The sequence below is a fragment of the Clarias gariepinus genome, chromosome 5 (genome assembly GCF_024256425.1).
Source record: "Clarias gariepinus isolate MV-2021 ecotype Netherlands chromosome 5, CGAR_prim_01v2, whole genome shotgun sequence".
NCBI classification, from domain to species: Eukaryota; Metazoa; Chordata; class Actinopteri; order Siluriformes; family Clariidae; genus Clarias; species Clarias gariepinus.
The window spans coordinates 5,706,095-5,726,288 of NC_071104.1; the positions used below are offsets into that span (position 1 = coordinate 5,706,095).

General features: G+C 36.2%; 1 protein-coding gene across 1 annotated transcript; it reads right to left on the reverse strand.

The window, feature by feature from the left end:
• Nucleotides 1-443: 443 nt before the first annotated feature.
• On the reverse strand, nucleotides 444-19,924 carry LOC128524450 (high-affinity choline transporter 1). The gene is made up of 9 exons (XM_053497027.1): nucleotides 19,910-19,924; nucleotides 11,956-12,145; nucleotides 11,087-11,200; nucleotides 9,352-9,507; nucleotides 8,982-9,130; nucleotides 6,054-6,197; nucleotides 4,253-4,406; nucleotides 3,419-3,636; nucleotides 444-1,185 (listed from the first exon to the last, which is right to left on the reverse strand). The coding sequence occupies exons 2-9, from the start codon at nucleotides 12,137-12,139 to the stop codon at nucleotides 535-537; spliced, it is 1,770 nt and encodes a 589-aa protein (XP_053353002.1). The 5' UTR covers nucleotides 12,140-12,145; nucleotides 19,910-19,924; the 3' UTR covers nucleotides 444-534.
• Between the last annotated feature and the right edge of the window lie 270 nt (nucleotides 19,925-20,194).

The following is a 20,194-nucleotide window of genomic DNA, read 5'->3' on the forward strand; positions in this document are numbered from 1 at the left end:
TGCGAAGAGGTATTTTAGCAAAGAAATTACAGAATTTCTTCTCATATTTAGCTGGCTTCCACGTCAATCACTATTCAATACATTAACTAAGAATCTGCTGACTGTTAATAAGACTCGTTGAGAATGGTCCAATCACATGAGCCCAAATATTTAAAAACATTATTGATTCGCTAAAAACAAAAGTGGAAAGGTTTGAAGGATGATTTGAAAAAAATCTAATTAGAGCTCAGCCTCAAGTCACATGCTTTTCAAAAATTGACGTGCCTACAGAGACACTCGTTTGTCCAGCGGCCCGTGTACACAAACACAAATATACAGTTATACTAATACAGTTTAGATTTTTTTTTATTGTAAATAAATTATATTAAGAAATACAGGAATATTGTGACTAAATGACTTCATTAAACATTTTAAAAATAAATATTTATTATGATAATAATTACATGTTAAAGTAGCATTCTTGTCTACCTAACCTTAAGGGGGCGGCGCCCCTGTGCCCCTTATTGACCGGCTGCCACTGATGACTAAGACTTCCTATTCACATTCGTCATTTAGTTCTGAATTGACTTCTATTTCATCAATCAGCACCTCTGTGTTTATGAAAGTTCCTGCCAAGGAGGACACAGTCCTTGGTTTCACTGAAGCCATTTCTGACAGGATAATGTTGTCATTTCTTACAAGAATGGTCTTGTCCATGATTTCCTTGCTGTGCTTGGCAACCACAGCATTCAAAACGTCATACTTGGGAGAAAGTATGCCACTCTCAAAGAGATACTTTGCTGTGTATGAGAAAATGGCATTTCCCAAAAGTGAAGCTAGCATGGCTATGGTCTTGAAAGGGAACTTCTGCACCACAACATGCTCCACTTCTTTGGTCAGATGGTGCACCTTCGCTTCTTCATACCAGCCTGGGTAGTAGATGAAAGGTGGAAGCTTGAGGTAAGGCTCCCCACCACCGATTCTCAGAAGCAAGCCAAAAATGTAGCCAGCAACAGAACCATAAGTATTGGTTCCCTTAATAAAGAGCACGCTAATTAGCTGAGGAAAGATAATAACATAGACAAGATCCGAGCTCAGGTACCATAGGCCGTAAACCGTACCCGTCAGGAGAGCCATGGCTGTGGCCAAAGCACCAAACACAAAGATTGTGATCCGCATCACCCAGACAATTTCTCGGTCAGATGCCTGCACACAAATAAAAGACAACTGTGTTAGCAAAAAATCTGGTTTGAAATAGAAACTACATTTTCACCTGCAATGATCTGCTGAGGACTTAAACAGGGATGCATTTTGACTAAATCTCCATCTTAGGGTATTACTGGACATAGATGCAAATGCTATATGAATAAATAAGTTTACTCCACATATCTGAAAATAAAGAAGCAAGAATTTTTTTTTGTAATTAAAGACTTCCCTAGACTACACTGACTAAGGTTCCCTAGACTACACTGACTAAGGTTCCCTAGACTACACTGACACCTATGCCAGGATGTTGTTTCTAGATATTAGCTCAGCTTTTTAACACAGTTAGCCCTTCCAAGCTAGCTGTAATAGCTTCAGCACTTTTCCATGGCTGTTACCATACTGAACAGCTGTTCATAGACTGTTAGCTTACACACCACTGCACTGTCAGTTTCTGTTTATATTGCACTGCTTTGTTTTTTACCACTATGCATCTTTGCACCATTGATAATTATACCCATCATTGCTCTACTGCATAAATAAGTATACACATGTACATATGTATATCCTGTCACTTTGAGGCATGTAATCTTCCAAACATCCTAATCCACTGCAATTTTTTGCACAATTACACTGTGTTATACTCTCTCTCTCACTCATCTTTTATACTGCTTTATCTATTCAGGGTCGCGGGGACCTGGAGCCTATCCCAGGAGACTTAGGACATGAGGCAGGGTACACCCTGGACAGGGTGCCAATCCATCGCAGGGCACACACACATTCACACTCTCATTCACACTCTCATTCACACACTACGGGCAATTTGGGAACGCCAATTAGCCTAATCTACATGTCTTTGGCCTGTGGGAGGGAACCGGAGCACCCGGAGGAAACCCACCAAACACGGGGAGAACATCCAAACTCCATGCACATAGAGCCGGGAATCGAGCCCGGCCGGAAGTCGAACCCAGGCACTGGAAGTGCAAGGTGTTAACCACTACACCACCGTGCCGCCCTGTATTATACTGTATACCATTATATATATATATATATATACATATACATAATAATATATATAATGCACCTTCTGTTTACTATAGCACATTAACTGCACAATGGTGTACAATTCTACATTACTATGTCACTATATATACCATAACTCTATAACCAAATGCATCTTCTGTTTTCATGATCACATCGTATAAGTGGCCTATTTATAATAAATGAATATTTAAATAGGCCACGTATGCACTTCTGGTTAGATGCAAACTGCATTTCATTCAACAATAAAGTTGAAACTAATATAATGTAATCTAATCTAAAAGTGCTGCGGGTGCTCGCAAAGTTTTCTCGCGGCTGTCAATGTGGCGATCAATGTCACAGGGTGTTTTGTATTGGTCATTGGATTAAAGTATAATAAGATGGCTTAATTCCATCTTAAACAGGGGGAATATATAAACAGTTTAACATGTTTAAATGTGACCATGTGTTTGGTTCCATTTGTAATTCATAAAAATTAAATATATATTGTTTTAGTTTGAAAATGTGAAAAAAGTTGCCACATTGTCTCCATTTCGTTTATCACGCACACACACACACACACACACACACACACACACACACACACACACAATTTAATAGAAAAATGCTGTGTATGTATTACGGCTCAAAATTTGGAAACAGTTGCAAATTTTTTTGTTTTTGTTTTGTGGTTTATTTTCTACATTCTACTATAATACTGGGGATTTCAAAACTATAAAATAACACCTATGGAATTAAGTAATTATGCAACAATAACAGTCAAAAAAAAAATTTCTATGTTATCAAGACGGTTTTTTCACTACAGTATTTTAAGATTTTATTTTAAGCCTCTCTGGAATAGTTCTTGCAAGAACAGTATTGTGTCAAGTGCATTTGCAAAAACGGTCAAGCAGCATGATAAAACTGGCTCTCATGAAGACCCGGAAAGCAGGACCAAAACCTACCTCTGCTGCAGAGAAAAAGTTCATTTAGAGTCACCAGCCTTAGAAATCACTAATTACCAAACAGCACCTCAGATTAGAGCCGTTGTGAAGGCAGAGAACATACGTAGCAGATACACACAAAAAGAAACTCTTGAGCGGTGGTGTATACTGTATTAAGCATCTTCTTGGCCAATTAAACAAAAAAAAACAATTACAATTTGTAAAATACAAAACGAGAATGCATGTGCTATGGTCTGTGAGCAGTTACTTACCGACTGACGGAAAGCAAGTTGGTAGATGTTGCGTGCAAACATTGAACTTGCTGAAAGAATAGATGAATCTGCTGATGACATTACAGCGGCTGAAACGGCCCCCAAGCCAAAAAATGATACGAAAGGTGGGCAAAGATGTTGAAGAACAATAGGCAGGATCATGTCCGATTCATCTTTCTCTTTTGGTGGCACAGAGCCATATGACGTCTGGTTCCAGTCTAAAGAAAGTTCATTATTGATAATGCTGATTAAAATGTTATTAAACACATTCATTAATGTATTTATAAGAAACAGGACAAGTTTTCTAATATTACACAAAAGTTGGCAGGAGTTAAAAAGTTATTTACATAACAACAAAGCAGCTAGGTTCACTGGGCCTTCACTCAGTATACATATTAGTGATCCAGGTGCCAGTGCCAGTTTGCCATGAACAATTTCTAGTCAGTACTAACACTACATACTGGGAACACTCTACAAGACGTGGTACTGTCTAGCTTTTAAAAATTGGCCCTTGTCAAAGTTGATCATATTTGGCATATTTTTCTCATTTTTAATTGAAGCTGAATATGCACAATATGGCCAAATGTACTGTATGTGGGCAGCTGAAAATCATAGCAACATGGGATTGGCATTCCCTTATCTGTAGCCAGAAAGTTGAAAGCACACAAATGTCTACAATGTCTTTGTATACTGCAGAATCAAGTCTGTAAGTAAATGACCCGAACCAGTTCCAGCTTGACAATGTCCCTGTGCACAAAACAAACAACATAAAGCTATATGGTTCGGCCATACAGTATAATGTACATATTTATAAGACCTGTTTTAATGGCCTACCTGTAGATGCACCTATAGCCCCAATTATAATGGAAGGGAGTGCCATAATGAGGCAGCCAAAGGCAGCCAGGAATGAGAGGACTTGGGCATAAGTAGCTGAAGAAGCTGAAAGAACGCGTTGAAAATAGACCTGCCAGGGAATCCCCCCCAACATCTATAAAACAGAAAACCACCAGAGTAAACACCCAAACAGGTACAGACATAAAAACAAAACAAAAAGACCCAAACTGTACAGACACAGGCACTCAGAAGCGTCTTCTTTATTTCAACTATTTTTCATTTTTTAGACAAATATATGAAGCACAATTATTATGAACAAACACATGAAATTATGCATTTGGGGCAGAACTGGGACTGTTAAAAAGGCGATGGGGTATGGGGTAGCTTGGTGGTTAAAGCATTGGGCTACTGATCAGAAGGTTACAGGTTCAATCCCCAGCAGCACCAAGTTGTCACTGTCACTAGGCCCTTAACCCTTAGCTGCTCAAACGAGTAATGAGATAATCGATTGAAGCTTCTTTTGGATAAGGAGTCTTCCAAATGCTGTAAACATAATTGCCAAAAAATAATATTTAATGTGTTTAAACATTGTTATCTTAACTTAAAACAGCTTCTTGGAGAATAAATAGCTGAAGATTGATGGTGGTAAAACCCAGCTAGCACTGTTCTGCTTAAACCACTGATTATAAACCTGTAAGTTTACAGGTTACAGTTTTAAAAAACTTTATTCTTAGTGTTCTTGGTGTATTCTTGGTGTTTTTTATTATTATTATGATTATCTTGTGTGATAGCGGGCTTACAGACCATGTTCACGCTTTTTGCTCGATCTGCAAAATGATCCCAAGGAAACCCTTCAGCAGCATGGTCAGCTCTATGGCTCGTTTAAGATGGGTGGTGGCCTCAACTTGCCAGGGCTGACAGCACATCACTCTCTACCATTCTACTGTCATTAGCTGCTGCTCATCAGTATGGTGAGTAGCAGACCTTACGTATAAAACTTACAATTCAAAGTTTTGTCTCTCTTCACTTCCAAAGTCTGACCGTGCTGGAAACTCTCCCACACAGGGCATGCTTCTAAAGAAGGGTCAACAGCAGGCTTTGTCCACCTCTGTTTCTCTTTTCCAAGGAAGGTGGTTCAGGACCACCTCTAAGATTTCTGATAGTGCTATCATTTTCACGAACATTGCTGGGATAGTACACAGACATATACAGTAATGTAATTATGGGGCATGTGAGAGCATGGTCTCAAAGACTCTTCAGTCTCTATCAACAGCAACCACCCCGCAGTCTGAGATGTCTGCTCAAAATTCAGAAGCCAAGAAACTGCACTCTCTGCACCTTCCTCACTGACTCCCCCTCACTTTTTGTGTTAAATAAAAGAGCAATTTGTTTTTTCTATCTCCCATTGTCTGTGTTCAGATTGCCCTGCTCAAGGCTTTACACTTAGTTATACTAGAAAAAAAAAATGCAATTTTTAAAGTATTTGCCAAAAAAATTATATGTGACCTGCCATTCAAGTGTCACTAAATTGTTCAACTTCCTAAAAAAAAAGTGTCTGTTAAAAAAACAGTTTTTATGAGAGAAAACAGGAAGTAACTATTTCCGCAAAGATTAAATGTAACTATACATTACATTAGAGAGTTGCTATGGCAAAGCAGAATAAAATACACTAGGATGTACTTTTAGTGGAAATAATCAACATTAGGGTGGTAACCCTAGCTTCATCACATGTCCCTGTTACTAAATATTTTCCTATGATACTTTACCCTGGCCTATTTTATCATTAACTTAACACACTTACCAGAAGGCAAAAGTTATCTGCCCACATCCACCCATCTGAAGAATGGATTTTGCCCAGCCACGGGGTCTGAAATACTTTTTTCACTGCTGTCACACTGATGTCTGACACAGCAGGGTTGGCTAAAGCAAAAGGGACACTGATCCACTGCAAAACAAGAAAATTTTCTTAATTTATCAATTTTTCTTGTAGAATTCAAAGCAAAAAAAAAAAAAAAAAAAAAAACCTGACCAAGCTTTTTATGCGTATTTTATTCTCAATTTGAAAGTGCTGTATGCATGTACTCTGCAACATGATCTTGTGTGTTGTGTTTCAAGGAAAATACTGTTGATGCCAAAAAAAATTATGCCAAAAAAAATTAAATCCTACAGTATTTATGCTCAATTCTGCATACACAAAAACTACATCTAACTAAACCTAAATAACTAACATTCTCCCTCACACAGAGTTTTTAGTACTTACTGTAACTGTGATATATTGGTTGCTTAAACACACATAGTGTAGTATGGTTTTACAGTTTAGTGAAAATCTACAATATAAGCCCATACGTTTGTGAACCCCTGACCATCCAATCATAGAGGTTATTATAACAGCAAAGAAAAACCGAACATGGAATAAGATGTTCACCAGTATGTATACAATCATACAGATTATGAACTTCAGTTAATGTTCACAACAATCATCAGAATGGAATAGAACTGTGATTTTAGTTGTTTTGACCACAGCCAGAAAAGCTGGTATAAATAATCAAGAAACTGCTGTCTTTGCTGCTGTCTTTGAGTTGTGCACAGAATGGTGAAAACAAACAAACAAACAAAACTATGGCCCAGACAGCAAATGACAAACTGCTTTTCCCCAGCAGACCCCATAACAGTTACCTCCGTTTAGGTGAATTTGGATTTTAGACTCTCATACAGCAAGTCCACATCAAAGGTGCATAAATTTCCATCCTTCAGTGTGACAGAGTCACCCCAAGACAAAGAAAGATTCTGGTCAGGATTTTGGCTCATAATGGCTTTTATGCTGGCACATTATAACAGTCGGCTCTGTTTACTGTTATATATAAATGCGCTAAAATTCTGATTTGTGATCTGTGGCTAACTTCTTAAAATAATAACATTAAACGTCATTTAAGCTATTAGCTAGCTAACATGAGCTGGCATCTGCAGGCACGCAAGGGGGCGGGGCCTCCAGACGGGGCTGGCTGGCGGTAGTTAACATTACCAGATCTCTGAATTTCTCCGCCTTGTAAATCCTTATCTTTTTCCCTCCTTCACCTCTTCTCCTTCCCCGTTTTGTTTAAATAAAATCACTTGTTTCCCAGTAAGACTTCGCCTCGTGTTCATGTGTCTGTGGTGCAAAAAGACTGAACCGTTACAACATCAAACTTCAAACTAGAAAGATCTCGGCCGATTGATTAAAGCACGTGCTCATTAACTGCTGCCGTGCAAAACCTGATTTTTAAATGAATTTTGAGGTAATTTTGAAACACTATGTTTGTAACGCTAGTGACGTTATGTTATTGACATTGGTAACTGTTATTAAATAACATGCATTTAAAATGTAATTTTATGATTACTGTGTCATCAGGAAGAGTAATTAGATTACAATAACGCGTTACACCCAACCTTGCTGCCAAGTTATGGATTTGTTATTACGAAATAAGTTTATTGATATTAGAATTTTTATAATTATAATTAACATAAAAGAAAGTAAATTGTAAAATCAACTATTAAAACACATCACAAACTATGTTTTGGCATTCTTTTTACTAATATCCTAAGGAGTAGGATTATTAATAGCTCATAATGTAGTCTGATTAATGCATTAACATCACTTCAGTTAGACTGCTCAATGCATAGCTCTGGTTAATGTAGATTACTGTAGGTAATTGAACTCTACTGTATAATACTCTATACACTTTGGGATGATATCCAATAATAAATAACTGCACAGAAAGATGCTTAGATTAGTCAGCTAGCTACTTTTGATTTCTTAGCTTAGCTTCTGACATTATGCTCAGTTATCCCCAAATATTTGCCCAGTTCAAGAAATATTTTGTCTTGAATGAATCATTTCCTATCGATCTTTTTTGTCAACTTTTCAGCATCTTCCTATTTCATGTAAACTCCAGAGACTCCAGAGATTTGTGAATAAAAATAATCCCAAAAGTAGAAATAGAGAAATAATTTGATCACACTTTATCTAATTCTGTTGGTTGATGTGAACATTTACCAAAGTTGCTCACTCTCTACTATGCCCACATCCATCATAGTATACATTGCACAGATGGGCATTGGTGGCCCATGGTAGATTTCTTGCCTGCCATGGGGAAGGCCTGGATTTGATTTCCAGCCATTGCCTAAACCACTGGATGCAGTGCTGGTACCAAGTCTGGATTTACCCAGAGGGATGAATCAAGAAGGGCATCCAACCTGTGTCCAGTTGTGTCTGTGGTGACCCCTTGATGGGAGCAACCAGAGAAACATCAACATAGGTGTCATGTCACATGACACATCTTGTTAATGTTAACTTTGGTTAGCATGCTAACAGTACTTGTTCTTAGGGCAAAACATGAGTAAATGCCAAATCTAATCTATTGCTCCTTAATTAATTTATTTTTTAAAATAAAGATCAAGTGGGTGCTGCTCTAAATTTAAGCTTTCCCTAATAGTAATATACAATAGGTTTCATATTATTGTCAAAACATAATGTAAATATTTGCACAGTGTTAAATGTGAATAGATAGTATCATCTAAAAATGCTAAATATTATACAATATTAAACTTACAAGACTAGGTGCAGGCTTATATTAATTTTATTTAAAAAAAATGTATTACTTTGTATTACTTGGTTCCATTTTGTTTTGAAACAATTTTTTGTTTTGAAACAATAAGCTGAGACTTTATGTGTATGCAAGTTCACACTCACCAAGCCTACAAAAATGCAGAAAAGTTGAACCACGTCCGTGTAAGCCACTGAGTATAACCCACCCACCAGTGTGTAGAAAATGGCAATCAGTGCTGATATTATAACAGACATGTTGATGTTGATGTCCACTATGACACTTAATGTGGCACCTGTTGAGGAATGATAACTTTTGAATTTTGATGCTTACAAATATGAGTTAAATTTATGCACAATATTCACACTTTGCTTAATAAAGATGGCATAAAGTGAGTTTGACTTAAAATTATGCCCATTGGCTGATATGAATGGCACCAAATTATGTATAAAATTTATTTTGGCTTCTTTTTTTTCCCCTGCGCTTTCACAGCTATAATATAGATTAGTTTCATACCCAATGCTGACAAAATTGCTGCTGACCAGAAGATTTCCCCCATCAAGGCTGGTATGAAGAGAAGGCCACCCATTCTCTTCCCATAAAGCTGCTGAAAAGGATCGAGCATAGTCACATATCCCTTGGACCGCATTGGCTTGGCAAAGAACAGACCACCTAAAGAAAAAAATTAGGAGTGTGGGAGAAAGGAAATGAAATGTAGGAAGATATAAATATGATAAAAATATGAAAAAATAATTTTATCAAAAAATTAAATAAATATGCTGTTTGACGCTGCCAAAGTTCTTCTGGCCTTCATTTCTTTACTTTTTTCAATAATGGAGCTATTAAGAAAATGTTTGACTCAACGAAGAAAATATATCTCTGTGGCAGAGCAGGGGCGTTTCTAGGATTTTTAGTTAAGGGGGCTCAGCCCCCATAGATGTTTAACACACATTTGGCTTGTTCAGAATCAGTACTCAAATGAGTCTTCTTGATCACACACACTGTTTACCATATAAACCCTTTTTCTATGTACAGGTACAATCAGAAGAATGTAACCAGAAAACAGCATATAACTTTAAACTTACATTAATTAGCAATATAAACAACACACCTATGAGGCTGGACAATGGAATAAACTGTGTGGGTGCCAATAATATCAAACATTTATCTCTTAATTCTTTGACAATACTGTTGCTTTTTTGTTGGAAACTGGCAGACATAAAAAAAATTCAGGTCACATGGGAGTAGGTCTCCAAATAAGCAGCAGGTAAGAATAGAAAATCTTTTTTTTTCATGTGACTTGAAAAACCTTCCATCTACAGTTAAGTATAAATATTAAAACTTTGACCACCATGTTATCTAGTATAATTTAGTGTTTTAGCTACATAAATAAGAAATTAGGTTCTCTATTCAACCCCTTAAAATTTCATAGCTACTGGGCTATTTATTCAAATTCATTAATATAGACAAACATTGTTATAATATAATTAAACATCTTTTTAATATCATTATTTTTTTGTTTCTATTCATTAAAAAAGTAACTTTTTCTAAATCAAAGTGACAAAAATCCTACTCTAAGGCTAATAAATATTTTTTTTACGATTTGGGACATTATTTAATACAATACAATATTTATTACAATCATTTATGTGCATAACTCTATGGTAGTTAATGCCATATGCACTGTGTAATGTTTTATATAGACAGTTAGGTTTTCCAATTAAAACAGCGACGGCATGATTGTTTTGTAAAGTAGACTATAGGTTCATAGAGTGTGTATTAAGGGCTTCATGTTCACTAGAGGAAACAGCTGGTGTGATGAGGGTAACCACAGTGAAGATTTAACTGATTAATCCCTCATGACATTTTGTAAACTGTATTTATGAGAAAGGACTGCACTGGTGCAGATATACCAATTTATAAAAAACACTCGCTGAAAGACGGGGAGGAGCCGAAGTCTGTCTCCGCTTTCATATGAAATTTAAAGGGGACGATGGGCGACCAGCAATTTGTGTGGAGTTTATGGAGAATTTTTAGGGGGGCTGAGTACAAATGAGTACAAAATGGCCTAGCGATGCCCATGTGGCAGAGTATTGAAAATATTTCCTGATGGAATCAATATTAAACCACTAATATTTCTAGAAAGTGTCAACTAAAATGCGAGACCCAGGCAGAAGCAATTTGACTAGAATTATAACAGTCCAGAAGCTGATAACCCTAAATGTGTGTAAAGTGCATGTGTGAGTCCTACCTACTACCAAGCTAAGTGCATAACCAAAGGGTGCCTGTGCCCATGCCAGTCCATAGCCAGGTAAATACACGTATTCTGCTGTTCCGTTGATGTATCCACCACCAACCCATGTGGCTAGAAGTTTTCAGAAGAATAAAACATGAAATCACTACACTTCTGTATAGGGTGTGTGTGTGTGTGTGTGTGTGTGAGAGAGAGAGAGAGAGAGAGGGGGGTGAGAAAGAAAGAGAGCAACACAGAGGGGGAGAGAGGGAGAGAGAGACAGACATAGACATAGAAAGAAAGAAACAGACAGAGAGAGAGAGAGAGAGAGAGAGATAAACAAATGCAACTATGCATAAGACAATGAGTATGTAGTGTCCTGTATTATAATAATGTCCATTGAAACAGGACACAGCCTGAATGGTTAATCTTCGTGTATTTCAACAACTAACTCTAAGCTATCTTAAAGAATATGCCTATTATCTCCGGGAGGCCTTAAACTAATTATTATTATGCAATTATTAATTGTGCGGCTTCATTTTTTACATTAATAAAAACAACAACAACATGGTTTTATATATTATATTATCAAAAATGGTCTTAGGTTTAAGGACAAAAAGAGTTTTAAGATGAATTAAAAGGAATAAGAATCATTGTTTGTTGTCTCCATGTATTGAGAGGTGTGGCAGCAACAACAAACAATCATTTGCATTATTTAAATTCATCTTAAAACTGAATTCGGACACTCATCTTCTTAAACCTAACACCATTATTAATCTTATATAGAGGGGGAAATCACTTAAATATCTAAAGTATATTTAAAATAAAAAATTTACAAAAATCACAAAAATCACAAATCACATTTCTCTAAAGTGACAGAAACTTACCGGTCATGGTAAACCCCCCGACAAACAGCCCGATGTCCCGTCCTCCAACCATGATGGACTCGCTCCGGTCCCCAGCGTCTCCAGCGCCGGAGCTCTTGTTCTTCCATGCAGCCCAAATCCCAACACACAGGATGAGCAGATAAAACAGTGCGATCGCCAGCAGTCCTTCCACATGGATGGCCATCTTCAGCTTTTCAGCAGCACTTCATGAAGGAGCTGCAGGAGAAATGCGCAAAGGGGGGAAACCCAGCAGAGCGCAAAGAGCTGAGGAGCTGTCAGGGAGGGATGCTTTATGACTCTCCAACACAGGCAGAAAAGAGATTTTGAATATATAGCGGGCATCTCTAATGATCACACCGTTTCCCTATGTTTATATATATATATATATATATACAGTACATACTTAATAATAATAATAATAATAATAATAATAATAATAATTTCTACACAGAAACAGTTTATACAGAAGTCAAATCAATATGCAACCAGATAAATGTGGTATGAATAAAAAAAAAAAAAGATAAACAATTAAAAATACAAAAAAAATTTTAGCCACAATAAATAAATTATTAGTAAAATTTTATCAATCACATTTCTCTAACCAATTCCTAACATTACACATAATCAAGATAAGACAAACCTGGCAACACAAATGCTTTTCAGGTGTCAGTGCTTTCCTCAGGCGATGGGATCGTCAGGAGCCTATACAGTATGTGCGTCACTGAGTCTGAATAAAAGATTTACGTCGAATAAAAATGTTTTAAGATGTGAAATTGTAAGTTAGACAGTATCCTGTCAAATCAATATCCTAATGCTTAGCATTTAAGGATCATTAACAAAAATAGCACATACCTCAAGTTAGTTACCTTTTGTATTAGATATTTGTGTATTTATTAATTAATCGAACCACTGAATAATCTATCATGTTTGTCTGCAAGATAAATAATGACTGTGCAATTTAAAGTATGTTAGAACCTTAATTTATTGTTAGAGTGAAATTATATTTTATTACATGCCATAGCCCAAAATTCACCCACAAACCTAAATTTATGAATGCTCATGAATAAATAATATATGATTCACGAATAAAACAGCTGTACAGTTGCAATATTTTACTTATATAAAAGTAAGTAAATTAATTTAAGTAAAATACACAGTTAACAATTTAACATTATGATGTTGAACAGCTATGATGTTCACTTTAAATTGTTAACTGTGTATTTAATTTTAAGGGGAATGTAATTATTATTTTTTTTTTAAATACTAAAAAATATTAGCCAAAAACTTTATTGCTATTATGTTGCCATGGATTTTTTCCCTCTTGTTATTAGAAAGTTTTGGGTAATGAACAGTACAGAACAATTAATGAACATTTTCAAAAACTGTCATCTGCTTCTGTTGGGGATGCCATGCTGATTTCACACAGATTTTCATGTTGCATTCCCTTCCTGACATCCTCGTATTTAAGTCTTAATTCTTCTACTCTACTTCAAATTCTACTTCTGCCTTTCTTCCACATATTTCCTGTTTTTATAGTTTTCCTGGAAAGTTTAATTCATATACTGTACAAAGTCATAAAATGATAATCATGTAAATCAGGTTTGAATAAAATAGGCATATATGTTGTCATAAGTCACACATTTTTCCTGTGTGGTGCAAACTTTAAAAATCACATCACACTCTCATATATTATTAGACCACATTTACATTTACCACTACGGTGTGCAATTTCCATGCCATTGTTTCAACAAGGTTATAAGACACCATAGTATTTATTTCTCTCCAATGTTGCAATAATTTTTGGGCAATTTTCAAATCCAAAACAAAAGAGTCAAACCACTCCATAAAGTCTTCTGCAGCACATGGCATTAACTTCAATGGGGTTGCGGTCATGACTCTGTGGTGGCTCCCAGAACTACTCCCAGAACCACTCTTTCACAATTTGAGTCATGGAGTCAGACTACATGACTTTTTTCCATTGCTCCAAAGTCCAAATATTTATTTTAATTAGCTTCAAAGAAGGTGTTTCCTTATTGCGCATTATTAGAGTTTTTAGTTCCAATAGTGTGTGTGGATATTATCTTACTTACTGTTACACATGGCTGTGATTTCTACTGTTTATTTTACTTGATAAACCTTATTTTAAAGGGGTCATACAGTCCCATTTTTCATAAGTTAATATGATTCTTCAGGGTCCTAATGAAAAGTTCGTAATATACTTTAAATAAAAACACTACTTTTACCTGGTAAAAAAGTAGCTCTGTTCTCAGCAACCTATTTCAGTACATGCTCCTTTAAATGCTTATGACCTCTGCTGAGCCCACCCCCCAGTTCTGTGGGGCGTGTCTTCACAACACACGTGGGGTATAGCCACAGGTATAGCCATGGGAGTGTAGTCCAGTGCGGGCAATGCTTTGTGGGTAATGCAGTCCAAAGTGCGAAATTGTGAAAATATGAGGTAAGCTAGAATATAGAGCCTGAGCCTGTTTTCTTAAGTAGTTTTTGGTTTGATTTAAGTACGGAACCCACCCGGAAGTTTGTAATATCGCCTGACAACGCAAAAATTAAAAGAATGGACATGCATTGACTCGTTTGTCTTTCTCATCACTGCATGGACATGAATTAACGGGCTGTTACGCTGCCGCGAGCAACAACAACAAAAGCGGAGAAGCTTACTGAGAAAGATACGAACGCGATGTGTTTACTAATGTGTTTACATGACTTCTTTATCTTTGACAGACATCGTTATAAACCATATAACGTAACAAAGGTAAGCATAATATAGTTTTCCGACCACGTACACAGTTTGCAACTAGACAATCACCTTAATGCATTGTTTATTATAAACGGGCGATTAGGGATTATATAGAGACGGATGTACATAAAGAAGATGACATAATCATGTTCTATGAGAGTATAAGTTAACTTACACTCCGCATTCATCGTGATTATTAGAAAATCTGCAAGATTCATAGAAAAAGAAATTACACTCACCAAGCCTGGTAAAGATGAAGCACGGACACAAAGCGTTAGTACAGATCCATTTTTTAGGAGCAGCTTCCTAGTAAAACCTTCTTTATATTGACCCGCGTTTATAAAGCAGTCTGGTAAAAAATGATTATCACAAACATAAACGCATTTAAGTAGATTGGCGGGGACGTTAGCTTCAAAAACAAAATTCAGCCACTGCGTCCTTAGCGGCTCAGAAGTAGGTAGTGAATGACGACTGCTGTGTTCACTATTACACCCAACAACTGTACAACACACTCGCTTAGGCGACATTTTGCTCCAGCGGCGAAAAACAATGGCCGACAGCTCCTTCTCACTCGGGGCGGGTCTTTGCTAAAACACCAGTGTCAATCAACTATAGTAGGAGTGGCCACTGTTGGTGTGGCGTCACATTGGCAGGCATTTGAGATTGGCCTGATTTCAGAAATAAATAAATGAAGAGAAAATCACTGGGCGGCTCTTTATCATTGTAGAGTGGTTGTGTATGCACTCTCCTAACACACAGTTCAGTCCAAACAGCTTGAAAAAGTGCATGTAGGACCGTATGACCCCTTTAACATCATAAAGCATTTTAATCTGCTCTGTGTCAGTATTTGAAGTGCTGAAACCACATTGAGCCCTGTGTAGCATCACTGGTGGAATGTTTACTACTATGCTCTTTGTGGCTGAATGTTGCATCCCATTGGAGCAAACACATTGGACCTTAAATAATGCCAAACAACATACCTTAATTTGTTCTTAATACTCAAAAGATACTTCAGATTTGAATCAGCACCTATTTTATTGGCTCAACCATGTCTTTCATTGCTATAAAAATCTATAAATACATTTCCTTTAATATTTAATGTTATATGTTCTGTCACTCTATTATTTTCAATAGAAGGTTTTTGTAAATCTTGTTTGATGCATTTTAAATCAGTTTTTCAGCACCAACACTATTATCCATTGCTTACAATGAACAAGAAAGGTAGCTTGGGCTGTGAGAAATGTAAAAATGTTTGGGTCTTAAAAAAACTGCTTGCATACAACTATCTAAAGAATGGGTCTTGTGGTCCAAGATGAGTCCATGCGCCCTCGTCACCTGTGCACCAAAAAGGCTGTGGGCACATGCATTTAAGGGGACATACCAATACCATTATGGCATAACTTTAAAAAAATCAAACTTTAAAAAATCCCTCCACAATTGTGCATCGTCAATGTATTGAAATCTAATGAGCTCAGTTTGTTATGTAACTCATATAAATCCCCTAAGAGGAATTCATCAAAATCCATTGGGTACATTTTGCAAATGACCCAAAATAACTAACTTCCTCTTGAGGAGAGCCCATGACATGTAATACAAGCTCAATTTGCAGCTCAATGAGCTCTAAATGTGTACCCGGTTTTGTCTGCATACATGCAAGTGTATTCCATGTGAGGATACTGTGTCACGCCCAGGGCCCAGACTCTTGTCTGTTGATTTTCATGACTTTTTGGGCATCTTAAGACCCCCGGGAAAAAAGACTCCTTAGAAGAACAAGATGGCTTACAGTAACAGAGCTGATGTCATAGTGCTTGGGCCCCAAAAACATAGTTAGAAAGACTCTGCCAAGAGTTCAGAATTGATAACACATGAATATCATTTGGGAATGAAAAAAATATACTGTAGGGACAGAGGTGGAAAATTTGTTGCTGAGTGTGTGTGTGTGTGTGTGTGGGGCGGGGGCTTTTGCCAGTTGTATTAAAGCTGTACCACCAATAGGTCATCTTTTTCCACATCCACCATCTCCATAGACACAAGACACAAGAAATAGGGTAAGAGTAAGGAAAAAGAAGCTGAAGGCAAATTAAAAATATATTAAAATATATTTTATTTTACACTGTGTTGAGGACTGAGCTTTAAAGTTTTGGTAAATTGTGGATTTCAAGTGCTATACATATGCAGTGTATGCTGGCATGTTTTTTTTTTTTTTGGCTAACTATTTGAAAGTATCGCTAACTTTTTTTAAATGTCTAGCTTTTAAATAATTATCTGAATCTTACAACCAAAGCGGTCATTTGATGTTAAATGTATAGAAATTCATTATCACTTATAGTAAATATTAAGTCTAAAAATATAAAGTCTCTGTAAGCCCAGTAATCTTACCATCTGTGCAGTCTGAAATTATGTCGAAGAAAGATGTTGAAATAATTGATTTCTGTGCATTTGTGTTACGATTTAGCTGGTTGTGGCAGCCCAGGTCTCTCGTGATCTCTGTGTTTTGTTGGGTTGTCAGTTCTTGTGCCATGTACTGTGTGTAAAATGGCATCAAAAATTCAATTAAATGTTATTCTTTCTCAACTTTCTTTCTCTGCCTCCTTATTTCTTTCTCAACTTTCTTTCTCTGCCTCCTTTCACTTTTTAAAGGTTGTCATGTTTAAAAAAATATTTTGTGCTGCCATGCTGTTTGTTGATGTGGTAAATAAATAGTTTATGAAAATATCACTAAATCTGTAATTTATTAATTTTAATACTCATTAATGATCATGTCTCACCTCTAGTCTTCTCTGTCTTAATTTCAGGTTTCCACCATGTGTTGTAGATAGTTCAGGAAGTTAACTCGACCAAGCAGACTTTTGTTTTTCGCTAAGTACTATTTAGAATACCAGAATAGGGAGGATGGTGTAGGTTTAAGTTTATTAGATTGATACATATACTAACAGGACGGTGTACATCGCTGTCAGAACAGCGTTTGTTTTCATTCAAAGGCTTTATGGCTTTGCCAATAATACCGATTTAAAACTTTTTTTAACACTCACCAGTATTAACATATCTGCTCTTTATAACGCTGTTATCAGGAACTGTTAATATTATGTGATTCGTTTTTGCTGCGACCATTCACCCGATATTAGTGCACTGGTTGTTTTTTAAGTCAATTTAACTGGTGTTACACTAATGTATTTATTGTACTTTTTGTAATTATCTCATAATTATCTCATACTGTTGCCTATCTGCACTTTATTTGTAACATGGTGCTTTTGCAATAATGCTTCATGACATTTCCTGCTCATACACATGATTAAGCCTGGCATTGGTTAGTGACAAATGAATAAAAATGGCTACAGTAAAGCAGAGTTAATCACCAAACATTTAATTGATCCTAAGAACTCAGCACTGCCTTACTACAATTAAATATTCAATACTTTTCTTAATTTGATCCCTTCTGTGTCCACAAAGTGAACATAACTGTAACTGTAAAACAGGGCTCAGTATGCTCGTACTACCACCTTGTGTTGATCTCTGGTTTTACCCAAAGATTCTGAGTAAATTATGTTTAAACAGAATTTTTTTTTGCCTGACTTGTTCTGGAACAAGAACCTTTTAATGTATTTACATGTGTAAAAATAGTTATGTTCATTATTTTGTATGCATATTTGTATGAAGTGAGGGTACAGAAGTGATTTATAAAATGTATATGTAAATATATAAGTATTTATATGTAAATTGCCTAAATACTTTATAAGGAATATTTGACAAACAGACGAAAAATGTACAGGGTCCCAAAATAGAAGTAATGTTGTTAGTTTATACGATTAGCATCACTATGAGTCCTCTCTGTGTGATTAATTCAGATAACAAACACAAGTGTTCAGATAATTAGATTAAACAGTAATATGGTAGTTCATTATTATTTAGGAATATGAAATCTGAATAACAGTTTTGATTTATAAAATTTTCCTCAAATTCTTGAATAGAAAGGGAATATTGCAAACTAACCACAAACAATGTTTATTGTAGTTAGTGTGTAAAATATCCCTCTCATTCAAGAATACTGAAACTGTAAGACCTGCTGTAACCAGACATAGTCACTATATCATTATGGCTAAATTGTATCACATTTTTTTGACATTGTGTCTATTTACTCATACATGAGCATTGGTGAAATCATAACCTTAAAATGTATGGTTGCCACTAAAAGTTAATAATGCACAAGATACATATTTAATATGATCTTTTACTGTGGGTTGCATTATCATGAAAACATTCAACATTAAAAAAGCACAACAATAAAATCTTATAAAAGACAAAGCTCTTAACAGTTTATAATGTAAGAACAATTATGGCAAAGTAAAAAAAAAAAAAAAAAAGGCTAATTAACCATTAGTGTTCTGGCCAACATTACACACTCACATTGTGCATGCTTTTTTTGTTTTGTTTTGTTTTTTGCTATAGAAATATGTGTGCTTGTGTTAATGTATTTGAAATTACACCATAAGCAATGAAAGAGTTTTTTTTATGATAAACATTATGTTTACATGACATTGAACACCAAGGCAATCTTTCAGCTGCAGAGAGAACCAGCCACGGTGAAGCAAAAGGTGATTCAGGAGGTCCTTCATATCCCTTCATAGCACTATATGACTACTCCAACCTGCAAAAGGGTTGGAGACGTACAGTACTAACTAACATTTTTTCCCTATCTAGGTAATACGTTTTTTTGTCTGAAACACTGGCATCCCTGGAACTCTTTTAACGTTCCAAACATATGGCTTGGACCGAGGTCAGGACTGTACGGGAATGTTACTCCCAGCCAAATTTCTGTAATGAGTGATGTTCATGTATGATTGTATGTACAGTTACCACAGATAGATACATCTCTTCTGCGAGTTGGAGACAAGTAGTCCATCAACGTTCAAGGATCAGGCGTTCCACTCACTGAATGTTCATGGGAATGACTGCAGGAGGTTCCGAGACACCTCACCCAGGATCGCCATTCCTTCTTTAAAACATTTCCAGCACATTTCACTGTGCCTAAGAATCTCATCACCATACTGTGCTTGAAGTCTTCTGTCTTACAAATGTAAATGTGATTGTTAAAAATTACTTTTACGGCTTTATTCACCAGAAATTTAGTCCTGTTTTGACTTGAAATCAATTTATGGTAAGATGTCTCAAAATGTATCTCCATCTTACACACACACACACACACACACACACACACACACACACACCACATCATACTGTACTTGGTAGCAGCATTCAAATCCTGTATTTATCCTGCAGTGCGCATGCTGAGCATGCTACCATGTTTTCAATGAATATTTAAAAATAAACATCAAGGATTGACTTTAAAAGACATCCTGCAGCCTATTTAGCAAAATGGGTTAAAAAAAGTCCTGGTCACAAAAAAACTGGAGATATTCTATACTTTTGCATACTTTTGTAAAAGCAACTAGAAAATAGCACTTATTACCCAGAAACAAAAATTGT

Coding starts and splice junctions, on each gene's coding strand:
- LOC128524450 (XM_053497027.1), bottom strand. CDS start 12,139: ATGGCCATCCATGTGGAAGGACTGCTGGCGATCGCACTGTTTTATCTG. Junction 9,131..9,351: donor AGCAATTTTGTCAGCATTGG/GTATGAAACTAA, acceptor ATTCCTCAACAG/GTGCCACATTAAGTGTCATA. Junction 6,198..8,981: donor TCTGCATTTTTGTAGGCTTG/GTGAGTGTGAAC, acceptor CTTGTTTTGCAG/TGGATCAGTGTCCCTTTTGC.